We start from the raw sequence: 14,940 nt of genomic DNA, 5'->3' as shown, positions 1-14,940 counted from the left end.
GTCAAAGGACCATCACTACCGTCGGCTGACAAGAAGTTATGGTGCGTTACTCGTGTTTTTCGGACCTGTGAAGTCGTACCACTTCGATCTGGTATGAGTTCACGGGTCGGAAGTTACGAATGGCCGTTATAGTGCACTTTCACAGGCAACAGGTCGGAGAAACACGAGTTACGGGTTGCCTGGAACGCTACAAAGTCGTAAGTCGTGACTTGAAGCTGTAACTTACGGTTTCAAAAGCCTGCCTGGAACGCAGCATTAGCCAAAACGACCGGATCGCTTACTTCTGCTTTAAAAACAAACAAACAAACATTTGGTAAAATTTGCAACCCGCGGTAGTTAAGCTCTGTAAAACAACCTGTGTGATTCAATACAGCTTCACTTGCTCTGGTTCTGTTCCCCTTTTTTATTTATTTATTTTTTTTTACTGTGGTCTTGTTTGTTAGTACTGTTTATCGTTTATCTATCACACTCCCTTGTGCCCTGTATTATTCACTATGTTTTTTGTTTTCTTTCCTAATGTTTTGAGGAATTAAATAAAATTTTGATCAAAAAAAAAAAAAAATACAGCTTCACTGAGGAATAAACACAATGTGAGAACATACTGTAGACACTGGGTTACTCTACTAGAGCAGAACCACAAGAGTAAGACAATGTTTTTTTTATTTTGTACTTCTTATTTGAAGTCTGGCTAGTCCTTTGGTCAGACTAGTGATACAAGTCCAGTTGCCTTCGTTTAATTTGTTGCCAAAAGATAACAATGACCTGGATGAAGGAGAATATTCACAGATACTTCAGTGAGGCTGATGCAGAAACAAATTTGAATTTCAGCTCCAGCTTCAGCCTTGTTTCAAATATCCAAACAACACGATTTGTAACAAGCTTTTTCCTTGTGAATCTGTCCAGGTGTTAGATCACCTGCGGATGTCACTGTGTCAGTGACTCCTCAGACATGGAGGATGTAACACAGTTGGAGCTGCTTCAGGTAAAATGTGGAGATTTAACACCTTATGTCATAGTTGTCAGATCAGAGTCTGACCGGTACCTATGTCCTGAAATGACTTGTAAACTGCATCTGAAGCCCAACAAGTGGAGGCACTGTGCCTGGTGACGGGATCAGCATGTCCCTGATTGAAGCTGATCAAGAATCAGTTTCTAATGTACATTCATGGGCCCATTTAGCACCAATGAGACTCGTTATGTATTTAAGTTTTTAGACAGCAGCTCTGAGCTGGACTCTGGCTTGATAAAGTAGATTGTTCCATTTCATAGCTAACATTACGCATTTGCATCAGCTCTGAGCTCTGTATAAAAAAATGATGACAGCTATTTGAGTCTGGAGAGAAATATTTACATACTGTAGCTTTACAACCTCGAAAAGTCTTTTTAAAGACGTTTTTACATTTTCATTGGGACTTTCACCCAGCAAATATGAATAATAGTCTGTTTCACTAATGCTAACCGGCTACTGGTTTGAGCCTGTGATTAGTTTTATGTTCTTAAGTTGGGATTCAGTGTTTTTGTCTTTGAGCCTGAACAGGTCTGATCTCTAACACGTCGGGGGTAGGGTGAGCCGGACAGTCCGGATTTTCAATGCCCTGTCCGGCGTCCGGCGCAGCCTCCTCCTTTTTGGAGTTGCACCTGAACGCAACGCTGCATATCGTCCAATGGTGTAAGACTTTCGGTTAAAAAAAAAAGATTGGTTAAAAATGATTGGCTAAAAGCGGTGTCACTCGATTTCTCATTGGTTGAAAATGTAAACAAGCCGCCCCCTGTTCCCGTGTGCTAGCTGTGTCACTCATCTCATTAACTGAATGTTACTGTAACAAGCCGAAAAGACGCACCTCATTCAATACCGAATGGTCAAAAGAGCACACGCTTGTGAGCAAAAGTAGCAAAGACGACTTGCATGCGTATTGCACACTTTGTTGTGTTAGCACACAATGAAAAGCGGCCATTGGAAGGCATGAAGCACGCCGGTGTTTTTTTGTTTTTTTCCCCCTGAGCTGCTGCAGCAGGTGAAGGTGGATTTTGCTGAGGGCTGATGAGGCCATATTGAAGAACAGGGTACTGAGGACAGGGACTAAAATACAGGTGGACTGCAGCTGCACACACACACACATACATAAACACAAATACACTGCAGACATGTCCCCAAAGGACTGAATCCCTATGGAATACACTGTGGACTTTTCAGTTCAATATTCACCCGTTCATGGTGTTTTTTTTTTCTTACTGTCTTTTGTTGTTTACATAAAAAAAAGTTCTATATGCTTATTAATAAGTGGAATGTGTATTTGTGGCCTGAAAATTTTTTCCGGCACATGTACCACATTGGACAAAAGTGTCTGTGTCAGACATAAAGGTTAAAGCGAAATTCCGGCGTAAGTGTAAACCATGGTCAAACACACCGTAACACCGAGTTAGACCCCCCCTCGAGAGATCAATTTGCCCGACTGCTACATTCACGAGATCCACCAACTTCAGCAAATACCGCAATACCACACACGGCGCTCTCCGGATCCACTGTCTGACCGCAACCAAAACGCCACCATTTGCCCAAAATAATGCTCAGAACTGCACCAAATGTCATCAATAGTACACACAGGGTCCCAGCACGTAGTACGAGTTGTCAAACATCTGCTAGCTTTGCCTGTTTTCTTTAGCAAGGAGATGCAACTCAACTCACCTACTTCTCCTCCTGGAGCGGCTTGTTGGTGAGGAAGCCCTGACGAGTCGATCACCGAGTGCACCGGCAAAAAACGTAAATTAAAAAATGCTCATTTGCGCCTATATCGTGGCCAGCACTCGATAATAATAGTTATAAAGTGATATGCAAGATAAAAAAAAAAAAAAACTCTGATTGTATTTCCATGAGGTAGGCTAATTGTTGATTGAGCTGCGGAACTCCGGTGCACTCGGTGATCGACTCGTCAGGGCTTCCTCACCAACAAGCCGCTCCAGGAGGAGAAGTAGGTGAGTTGAGTTGCATCTCCTTGCTAAAGAAAACAGGCAAAGCTAGCAGATGTTTGACAACTCGTACTACATGCTGGGAGTGGGACCCTGTGTGTACTATTGATGACATTTGGTGCAGTTCTGAGCATTATTTTGGGCAAATGGTGGCGTTTTGGTTGCGGTCAGACAGTGGATCCGGAGAGCGCCGTGTGTGGCGATATTGCGGTATTTGCTGAAGTTGGTGGATCTCGTGAATGTAGCGGTCGGGCAAATTGATCTCTCGAGGGGGGGTCTAACTCGGTGTTACGGTGTGTTTGACCATGGTTTACACTTACGCCGGAATTTCGCTTTAAGGCCATAAATGTTCTGCTTTGTGGCACTGCACTTTGCAAGACAGCTGTAGGCTATTGAATAGATACAAATACTGTGAACAAATACTTTTCGCCTTCTCAGGAATATTTTTTCCTCTTCTGTTACACATACATGATATCATAGATAAATTGTCTTGTGTTGAACAGAATTGTCTTGTGTTGAACAGAGTATCTCAGAATCACTGTATCATGATATTATCGTTATCATGTACAAAATTGTATTGTTGTGGGGAGTACACTAGAGTTGTATGTTGCGATTTTTATTTCCTCACTAAATGCCGCAAAGTGTCCTCCTTTTTGGTGTTGTGGAAATGGCCACCCTAGTCGGGGGGGCTGAGGACTTGTTGAAAACTACAGTAGTTGGACAACTGCTGTTAGCTACCTTCACTCAATCATCTTTGGCTTTGTGGACACTGTGAGGTAGGTGAAGTCAGACCAAATTAGACTAATTGTCACTATCATAAATTTGAGTTTGTCGAGTTGACTTTAAAGCAATTAACAGAAATCTAGGGATAACTGGTCAGTGTCTTAGGACATAATAAAGCTGCCATGTGGGTCATGGGGTAGGAGGGGGGCAGGGGTCCTCACAGGTTAATCCAGTCATGCCAGTGCTGTAATTTAATTAAGAGTTAACGAGCATGCTAACTAATGGATGCACAAATATGGCGTTTCATTAAATCCCAGTCTCAACAAATCAGGGGCGAGCATGTGCTGGCAGTTTACATCAGACAGCTATAGTTGACATGTTCATCTCGACACTGAGGCTGGTTTAGTTAGGATAACCTGAGGAGGGCAGCAGGCGACCTGGTTAAAGGTCACGTCATCATCAAAAAGCACCAACAGGACACAGGTTGTGTGAGATGACACAGCTACAGGATACACATTCAAAAAATAAAGACACTCCTAGAAAATGTAGAAAGAGTATAAAAACAAAAAAAATAATTTCTGTATAGTAGCCTATAAAACATCCACCCCCGTGAAGTTCAGCTCCTCACAAACAGTCCATCTCTGTTCATCCTCTTCCTCCTCCTCCTCCACCTCTTCCTCCTCCTCCTCCTCCTGCTCAGTCGAGGAAGCGTTGGCAGGCTTTCTTCCAGCGGCAGGCCGTGCACCACTGGTCCCTGTGTTCAATGCCATAAACTTTACGACACTTCTTGGCTTCGCCACGGATCCTCCTGACACACACACACAGAAGATAATTTATTTTTCCTCTTCAGTAATGGCACCTAAGATAGAATTTCTCCTAAGCTGGGGGAGTTACTACGCTAATAAGCTTGCACTGAATTACTTTCCCAGGTTTCCTTAGTTAAAGAAAACGTTAAGGAACTTGCAGCATTTAAATTTAAAGCAGTAATAAAGAACTTTCAGTTTTGGTTGAGTTTGGTGGCGCCTGTGGACCAAAGCGGTAGTGTTTTGCCTGAAGGAAGACTCAATTTCCCATGAACACTAGCGTGAAGCCCTGTAAATATCCTGCATTAAAATTAACAGAAGACATCAAAACTAAGTTTCTGTTTCCAGTGGATCATTTCAAAGTGAAAACACAAACATAATCCATTGCTAAAGTGCCGTTTTGCCTGTTCCCTACTTGTTGTGACTCGCAAAAGTGAAAGTGAAAGTAAAGTGAGAGCCGGGTTCCTACCATGCTCCTCAAAGTTGCTTAGTGCCAGAGAAAGAGATACAGACCCCCTCAGACCACGACAGAGGTGTCATTCAACTTGTTGTAAGTCGATGTATCATCACAAAAGTTATGAAAATATTTTATGAAGGTTGAAAAGTTACTTAGTGTTGGTTTAAGAAACATCATCCATATAACAGATAGACTTTAATGTGTAATGAGGAGCCAAGTTATTATTTTGATTAAACAATAGGGGGGACCAGGAATGGTTGCAACACTTTTTGTCTCAGCTCCCATAACTTGAATACACCAGCACTGCAACTTCGGGCTCGCGCGAGACTCCGGGAGACTTTGAATTAGATCTAGTTTCACAAACATGTCGGCTTGCTTGAAGTAAATAAACTTCTCGGTGCATGTTTGAGTAGCCATCTGACGCTGTCTGTGGAAAAAATTGCGGCTTTGAGGGCTCTAAACAGCCTAAACAGCAGAACTTACATCCACACCCATTCATTGCTGCCGTGGCGATGCGGGGACAGACGCAACTACCGCAAGACAGGAGCAATTAAACTGAAAATCTTCAGATTCCTTCTTTTAGACCTAAAATGATAGGAAAATACACCTCCGAGTTGAATTCACCTGGAATTGTCCTTTAAACTTCTCAAACTATATCACAGAATTCACTATTTGATGTCAAATGCAAGGAGTGCCACTGTTACAACCTACCCCACTACCAGGGTAGGTTGTAACAACCTGGGGTAAATTGTAAAGGTGAGATTAAAAACTAAAAACTGAGACCAAACCAAAAAAACATGCATCTATCTAAGTTTATTGTGCATGTTCCAACACTAAAGCATCAGTATGAACAAAAATAATTAATCACTGACGGCTAAATGAAGAACAGTGACAGAACAGTGTGGATCCCAACATTAGAAAGCAGGAGGTCAGAAGCAGATCATGCAATTCCAGGAAAGATGGTGACACTTAATGACACTTACAGTAAAACAACAAAGGTAAAAGGTGTAACCATCCCCACCCCTGTCAGCCATTGTTTGACTAGCTGTACCACCATGGTGGTTTAAAATAAACATTGATGAAATGACTCATATTTTACCTAAGAACCTGTTCTTTCATATTCAACGGTTTCGATACTAGTCAAAATTTAGGCTTGGTCCAAAATATTAGTTTTTGACCTAAAAAAGTGTTTTTTGGCTGTAAAACCTACACACTTATTGACACAGCCATGCAAATTCACATGCAATGTCAGGGAGTGAGTGGGTACACATGATATTGATCACATAACTCTAATGTTATCCCTTATTGGTGAAAGTGATGCTGTTACAACCATCCCTTTGTTACAACCATCCCCGGTCTCCCCTACTCTTTACTCATTAAGAAACTTCAGTGTGTGTGTGTATGTGTGTGTAGTTGCTTACCTGCTGGGGGCGCTCTGGTGCTGCAGCCACTGCTCTCCCACACTGGTCGATCGCACCCGAAATGACAAACCCTGAGGAGGAGGAGGAGGAGGAGAGAGGCGTCAGTCTGCTACAGAGAAATAAACTGTGGATTTGTGAGTGTGATTTCAGTCATTCATCAGCTTTTTCATAATTTCCTCTCATTTCTCTGATATGGTCTCAAAAACAATCTGCTGTCCCTTTGTCAAGCTACAGTGGGAGGTTGTGTAGCGCAATAATGTTGGAACTGCTCGGACTTCAATGTCCTTTGTGTTGATGTGAAAACACTTTGCAGTTTCCAGTATCAGCCTGCAGGGGGCAGCACTGCACTGTGACAGGCTGATGGAAAATGTGACCGCAAACCATCAGAGGGGATTTTCCTGCAGAATAAAAACCACCAGGGAGGAATACACACACACACAAACACACACTTCTCCCCCCCTTCCATGTAGAAACCAGTTTTAACAGGCTTCTCCGGGCTGGTGCAGGAAATCAACAATAGGCCGCTGTCCAGTATTCAGGCTGAGAAAACAGAAGTGAATTGGAGAAGCGTGTGTGTGTGTGAGTTTTGGGGATGTCCAGTAATAAGTGAAAAATGTAAAATCAGTGAAAGTCCATAATGAGCCCTTTCTGTGTTGAACATTAACAGTGAAATTACAGGGAATCTGAAGTTTCATTTCTCAGACGATGTCTCTGTAGAGTTTTCTGGAGTTTTTACGGTGAATTCTTCCTCATTATACTCACTGACCAGGTTAACAAAACATTTCACACAACAAGATGTGGTCTCATAAAGCTCCATACAGTCTAACAGTAGATGTCCATGTGTAGTGTGATTATAAAGCAGGTCTGGGTTCTATATTATTAAGGTGAGTACTGTCACGTTGTCAGTCCACAGAGAAATGCAAACAGTCTGTATTCAGAAACTGAGCCTTAAAATTAGCTGTCAAGACTTCTGTGACTTTGTGATGTCACAGGAAAGTAGTCACCAAGCTCAACCCTTCTGGCCCGCCACCAGTTACTTGCAGGATTTGTTTTCTCTGCTCTATTTTTGTTGGATCACTAAGAAAACACTCAGCCAATTGGGAGATGGGGGCTATTTACCTGCTTGCCATGGCACGTGGTGGGTGAGGCCGGCCAACGGCAGGAAGCTGTGCTGGTAGCTGCTGCTAGGATCACATGGCCTGGAGGCGGAGCCTATAATAATATAATAACCAGCACAAAATGTAAAATAGTTTCAATGTTGATACATATCAGAAAAATATTTGTCAAAAACTGTCAGTGTACGTAAGCACCACCCTACCTGGTAGGAGTGCTCTGATTGGACCTGTTGGAAGCTGCCAGAAGAGGAGGAGGGGGCAGAACGACTCAGAGCACCACATGTTGGAGATGGTGGAGATTGAGGCGAGGGAGGGGGAGGGCTTGGAGGTGAGGAGGGAGAGGAGGGAGTGGTGGGGGAAGAGGGGGCGGGGCCACAGAGGAGAGGCTGCTGCTGCTGGTCCCTCTGGATGACCTCAGTGTAGTAGAAATCCTCCTCGCTGCGTGAACACCGCTCGTGTTCACCGCCACGGCTATGAGGTTGGAGGTCAGATGTCAAAGGTCCGATTATAATAGTAAAAAATAGATTTAAGATAATTTGTCTGTCAGGTGAGTCTCACCACAGGTGTGTCGTCCTGATGTGGCGTTTGATTCCAATCACCGACATCAGCACTTTCCCACAGGTCGGCCACAGACACCTGTAGGCCACCTTTAGCGAGTTCTGCAGGAGGAAACACGCTGTCAGCATTCACATTCATGTGTGTGTGTGTGTGTGTGTGTGTGCTCAATCCATCCTGTAACACAGTAACTCTCACCCTGCGTTTCCGCGGTGCCGGCTCATCAAACAACACCTGCTCCAGCTCCATGTCCAGGCCTTCGTCAGGCGGCGTGGACGGACTGACGTCATTCTCTGCTCTTGGCGGGGAGGGGGCTGGACTTCCATTAGCGTGGCCGACACTCCAGTAGCCACTGCTACAGCTGTCAGAGAGGTCACCGCCACCGCCACTGCCAGAGTCCATCGCAGGAGCTGAAACATAAACACACTGTTTACTACAACGACCAGGAGGAGGCGAGCACGGCCGGCAGTGTTGTTGCCGTCGTACCTGTCGGGTCTGGAGTTACAGGGCTGTGAAGGAGAGGACTGCAGGACAAACTACTGAGAACCATCGCTGCCATCAGCTCATCCATGTCCACCTCCTCCGGACTCCTCCTCTGACTGCAGAGGCAAACAGCACAAAGGGGAAACAGGAGTTACAGTCTAATCGCTACAGATAGGTGAAGAAACATTAAGAGAGACAGAGTAAGTCTGACCTCCTGGGGACGTCGATGCAGGATGAGACAGATCTACTGTCAGTCAGAGGCACTGAGGAGAAAGAGGAGGAGGAGGAGGGAAGAGATGAAGACCAGGTGGAAGCATCACTCTGCAAGAGCTCAGGCTGGTCCACCACACCTGGACGTTCACCTGCTCCGCCAAACTGAAAATACACCTGAGACAAAGAAACACCACAGCTCAGCCTGAGTGGCAAACATCCCCAAACATCCCACATGGGGAATTCACCATGATCGTGATGATGATCATGATAATCTGAGGAACTGAGACGTGACTGGGATTTTTCTGTCTTTCATCACAGATGTTAATTTCTGTTCCTTACACTTCCTCTCACCTTCAGTCCAGGATGACCTTTGGCTCTGTTGCTGGCCTGTTGTCCAGCTGCGGTTGCCACAGTGATGCCACTCTCACCTGTCTCCAGGTGCATGTGCGCTCCCGGGGAGCTCACCAACGCTCCGAGTGGGGAACGCTTCCCCAGACGAGTCTTCGGCAACATGTCGGACTGAGAAAGGAAAAAAACAGGAGTTTCAGTCGGTCGCGACATCTGGGCTGCTGTTCTCAGTCATAAATCACACGAGGGGAGCTAAAGAGGCTTCTGTAGTTGTTTCAGTCTGAACGGGAGTGGAGGTTGGACTTCTGAGTGTTCTGCGCCAGTCCTACATTTCACAACAATTCGTCAAAGCTGCAGTTTAAGGAAAGTGAGGTGATGAGGACGTGGAGATGGGCAGATGGAAAACAGCTGATCCCATTAGTAATAGTTAAGAGTTTATAGGAATGTCTGACACAGCTGCATAATCAATATAAATATAATCAAAGTCTCAATATGCAAATATCCAGATTACAGGAGCTGCAGTTTGTTTGATCAAACAGTCATCCCTTGAGCAGACAGGTTATGAAGAACTGTCTGACCACTTTAATGGGTTAAATGGAAATTACAGTGAAAGACGTGAATGAAATGGACGGATTTAAAATGAGATAAAGTTCTGTTTGTTCCAGGCATGTAGTGAGTGCACATTTCCTTTGACTCTAGGTGCAACAGACAAGAGGATCGGGACCAGAAAAAGCTGAGGTTCCCTCCCACCCCCCAACCCCCAACCCACCCCACACACACACAAGCAGCTGTGCAGTGGCTGCTGGGAAAAGTGAAGCTCTGGATTAAGTTTACTGGTCAGATCTGTTCTGTGCAGTGACTCACAGGCTTCAGTGTCATTTACAGTCAGTGTGTGTGTGTGTGTGTGTGTGTGTGTGTGTGTGTGTGTGTGTGTGTGTGTGTGTGTGTGTGTGTGTGTGTGTGTGAATGTGTGCGTGTGTTTGTGTGTGTACTCACTCACTGAGAGGCAGATTAAAGTAAACAGATGGGTTCAACTGTTCGTCAATGCTTCTTTATCTCTGTGCATCTGCTGGCAACAATGGTAATTAACAAAAACTTCACTAAACTGTGTCAGTGTGGCAACGTGATGAAACATGACCCCCACCCCCATTGAAGGTTTCCTGTTAATCAGTGAGTCACTGAATGAAACCAGAGTTTCTAGGTTAACTTAACACAAACACACAAGTCCAGTCCACACACATGTAAACGAAACCACTAAACAAATGCATACAGTCCAGTCCAGCACAATTTAAACATCAACATCAACATGTAAATATCATCATCATGTCTAATACATTCAGATCACCATACACATAAACATACTAAAAATGGTGGCTCAGTATCAATATTTCATTAGTTGTACATTTACAGTATTATAGCAGTACTATCAGCACTATAATTATGAGATTCTTTTTGTTTTGTACTTCTTATTGCACTACATTAACCTGACAGCTGTTGACCCCTTACCCAGTTGAGGCTGGAAACCACTGTACTGAGGTTAAACACATTTACATAATCAGTAATTATAATGTAGATTTTTAAAAAATGCCGTAGCCGAATTTTACTTTTGATTTTCACATTTTAACTGAATGTGGCCACGTACTAATTCTGTGCTTTTATTTTGGCAGGGTTGTGGTTCTGATCCCTGAAATCCTCACTTCACTGTCGGGTTGTTGACCCAAAACTAAAACATTTCTAATCAGCTCGTCCTTGTTTTAGACTCACAGGTTTGAATCAGTGCACTAACTAACAACCTTTCAAAGTTTTAAGGCCAAACTTGTGTCAAGTTAAAGTAGAAACTGAAATAAAACATGCTGCAGAAGAATCTGAATAAATTCAAATTTTCAAGTGAGGAACAAGAATCTGTGTAACATGTTTTCCTAATTTAAATTTAGTTTAAAAAACAAACAATAACATGACAAATAACATTAGTAATAAGTTTCTCTGGTTAGTTTTTACCCTTTGGTTCTGGTTCTGGATGGTGTTTGTGTTATGAAATTTAAAGCAACACACGATCGTTGACTCAAACACACATAGGCTATACTGAACAAACACACCCCCTTGTCTCCCCTGCAGCTCTGAGCTTTGAGCCAATCAAATTCCTTCAGTGCTGAGTTCACACCCTCCACAATAAGAGTCCTCAATGAACATAAAAACAGCTTCTAGTCAGCCCATGGCTCTCACTGCCAGTCTTTAAGTCTCATCTGCAAACAAAACCTGGTGTTTATCTTTAGTTCCTAAAATCCAGTCTTTAAGTCTCATCTGCAAACAAAACCTGGTGTTTATCTTTAGTTCCTAAAATCCGAACCTAAACAACAACAATAACAACATCGCTCATGCCACAGGCAAGGAAAAGCTGCAGATCAAACTTCTGCAGAAAATACAAGAAACCTCTGATCTAAAAAGAAAATCACCTAGATCGCTGCACTGGAAAACCCAGCTGAGTAAAACAGAGGTGAGAGGACGGAGGGCAAAGTTAAATCCCCTCTTTAAAGTTCAACAGCTCAGCCTCACACACACACACACACACACACACACACACACACACACACACACACACACACACACACACCTCACTGATCACTACATGTGCATTCAAGACAACATGTCAAGATTCAGATCTGCAGACAAAGTCAGGAAACAAGCATCATAGCCCCAAACATAGTCTCATACATAACACTGACCTGCAGAGTCTCAGCTTCAACAACAACAACAAGTCCAGGTTGAATGTGTCCACTGCTCCTGAATGAGCTGAGGGTGTGTGAGTGTGGGTGAACGTGCAGCAGCCAGTCTCAACACCATAGGAGGGGGTTGGGGGTGTGGGTGGGGGGGTCACGCAAAACCTGGGCTGGATCAGACTGGAACAGACCAACTTGACTCAGGACTCACAACCACAACAGGAGGTTTTGTCAATCTGTGGAAGGAAGTTTATCACGTGAGATGTGACCAATATATCATGTAGGGTCAGCGGTCCCGTTACCGAACACAGCCTCCTACTAACTATTAATTAATTAATTAATTACATTTCAATTGTGTATTCATCACTTACTTAAATATCTGCTACAGTGTCATTTTCTTCTAGCAAATAAAATGAAAAATAAAATCTTGTTTGAGTATCTTTCACTCAAGAATTATCTGTTTTTATTATCAATTTGTTTTGTGACACCAAACTGAGTTTGACACCAAATTATTATCAGATTAAATCTGTGGAAAATATTGAGCAGCTGCAGCTTTAAACACAGCAGGGAAATGCGGATGTGAGATCTGTGCTGTTGTTGTTTAATTGTAATAAATAAAACATTTTACAATTCAACCTGGTGTCATGACGGGGTCACCATCTGTAACTTCTTCCCTTGACTGTGTGATAGACAGTTCATCAGTGTCCGTGTCCTCCTCCTCCTCCTCAGGTCCGATCGACTGATCGAGCTCCGGGTTTTCCCAGCAGCCCCCGCGGTGGCTCTCCGCTCCGTAGTAAACAACAGAACCACGTGGGGGAGGAACCGGCCGCTGATTGGCGGAGCTCAGCCGCGCAGAGACACTCCCCGCTTAGGACTGTTGTTTACCGACTTGGTGCAGCAAGTCAGGCCCATGGTGGTCAGGCCCGCTGCATGCTGCTGTGACCTTACTACACACTACTACTATAACATTAACACAACTGTAACATAACCTTAAGTATGCTGTTACACTGTTGTGATGTTCCCAGCAGTAGTTAAAAAAAAGAATTAACCACACAAGCTCATAGGCAGTCTACTACATACAGTGCAGTATTACAGTTCTTTCATGTAGGCTACTACACAAACAGACTCCTATAATAATATAATATAATATAATATAATATGTGTATACCACAGTAACTATAGGCCTACCTGTGTACCACAGAAACACACAACAAGAACCTTGTGCAGAGCAGAGACAGCTCTGTTCAGAAACACTGTGAAAACTGCGTTAGTGTGTGCGGTTACAGTTGTGTAGTGTGGGCTACCTGTGTAAAGCTGTGTTATTGTAGGTGCAGTAATCAGGGATAGCAAAGAGCGTCCTGTGGGCGGAGATCAGACTCTCACTTATTACATAACCCACTCTGACGCTGCTCCCTCTGTGTGTGTGTGTGTGTGTGTGTGTGTGTGTGTGTGTGTGTGTGTGTGTGTGTGTGTGTGTGTGGAGCTGCACGTAGACCACATACACACACCCGCTGCTTCTCTCGTGAGCTACGTGCTGATATCGCTGAGCGTGACTAAAGGAGCAGTCCGCCATGTTTCCAGCCACAAACAGACACATGCAGAGAGCGAGAGAGAGAGAGAGAGAGAGTAATAAACAACAAACAAACAAGCAACAGATCAGGGTGTTTCTCGTTTTAACAGCAGAACGTTCATATTGATGTTTTTTGGAGGTTTTTATTTAGGCTATTTTATTTCTCTGACTGCACCATATATCGCCATTTAGATTAACACCATCATCATCATCTTCATCGGCATCATCAGCCCCCAGTCTGTGGAGAGTTTTGATAATAACACTGATTTGTGATAGGCCTAATGATGACCGATAACTCCAGTCAGAGTGGAACTGCTGGTTCAAGGTGTTCAAGTCACTTGATGACACCTCATACTAATGCCCAGTTGAAGTAAAATGTAAAAATTAGGCACTATTTTTATGTCACTGTCATTCATTTACAAGCACTTTTTTCATATTTCAGTCCCATTATATTCACATTTGTATGTAGGCTAATGTAATAAATCAATGTTTTCATTTTTTTCAATTCTTGCATATTTGCCTACATATGCAGACGATCACCTGTCGCCACTTGAATGTTAGCTTGTGAATAGTCTTTCATGTGTGCTTATCTTGTTTATAAATGTAATATCCTTAGACACTCATTATCTGGCTATACTGTAACTCTAATAACCCACTTTAAGAGCAGTGTGTTTATGTGTTTGTGTATTTACGTCTATCAGTTTTATTTTTTTATATGTATAATTTTTTGTTGTTTGCTTTGTTTGTTTTAAAAATGTTGTTCTCGTCTGTCTTTGTCTCAGTGATGCACTTGTATCTGTGTCGCCACTAATTAACTCACAGTCTGTTTCACTTTGGTTTCCATGGTGATCGGTTTGGTCCACCCTGGTTTCCTTGATGCTGCATCAGGCCATTCCTGTGGAGTTGTAGTAAAAAAGCAACTGGACCTCTTCTCTTGTTTGAAGACATTTCACCCCTCATCCAAGAGGCTTCTTCAGTTCTGAGACTAATGCAGAACAGCATCGATAATTTGTCAGTTATCACTAAAACAGGTGGATGATGTCGTCTATATCGCTAATGGACCGGGAAAAGGATCAATGATCAGTGATCAGTAATCTGTGATTTTGAGTTTGGTGAAAGAAACTGTCGCTGAGGAGCTTCATGACGGTCAGCAAAACTCTGACATGTCATGACATGACACAACTCACTTTGAATGTGTGCGTCTGTATCATTTGATTATTCACACCATGACTGTGTGAGTGCGTCATGACCTCAGCACCAACCTTTGCCAGAGAACTCATGCGTCTTACGTGCTTCTTCATTTCCTTCATTTCATGTGATCAGTCTGATAATATTCAGTTAACTTATTGATTCACCTGCTCATTGCTTTGTTTCCTTTTTTCCGTGTCTCTTTCCCTCATTGGTAAATATTTGTAAATTCTGTTTCCTTTAAAGCTCTAAAGCTCTTGTGTCTTCTGACTCTTGGTTTGTGTTGTGAGGTTGTTGTTGTAATCTCTGTTTCAACACAATTGCTGAGACTTAAAGAAACTAGTTTCCATTTTTAAGTTGAAGCAACTTCATAATGTTAA

At 43.2% G+C, this 14,940-nt stretch overlaps 1 protein-coding gene across 1 annotated transcript; it reads right to left on the bottom strand.

The window, feature by feature from the left end:
• Positions 1-3,712: 3,712 nt before the first annotated feature.
• On the bottom strand, positions 3,713-11,946 carry znf395a (zinc finger protein 395a). Its single transcript, XM_085768907.1, has 10 exons — positions 11,809-11,946; positions 9,089-9,256; positions 8,736-8,911; positions 8,528-8,640; positions 8,240-8,451; positions 8,045-8,145; positions 7,690-7,957; positions 7,491-7,583; positions 6,372-6,442; positions 3,713-4,498 (listed from the first exon to the last, which is right to left on the bottom strand). Exons 2-10 carry the CDS (start codon positions 9,248-9,250, stop codon positions 4,387-4,389), a joined length of 1,308 nt encoding a protein of 435 aa, XP_085625033.1. The 5' UTR covers positions 9,251-9,256; positions 11,809-11,946; the 3' UTR covers positions 3,713-4,386.
• Between the last annotated feature and the right edge of the window lie 2,994 nt (positions 11,947-14,940).

The sequence above is a fragment of the Trachurus japonicus genome, chromosome 3 (assembly GCF_045865225.1).
Source record: "Trachurus japonicus isolate A0001 chromosome 3, Traja_1.0".
Lineage (NCBI taxonomy): Eukaryota > Metazoa > Chordata > Actinopteri > Carangiformes > Carangidae > Trachurus > Trachurus japonicus.
Note: the sequence above shows the minus strand (reverse complement) of the source record. Positions and strands in the feature narration are given on the sequence as shown.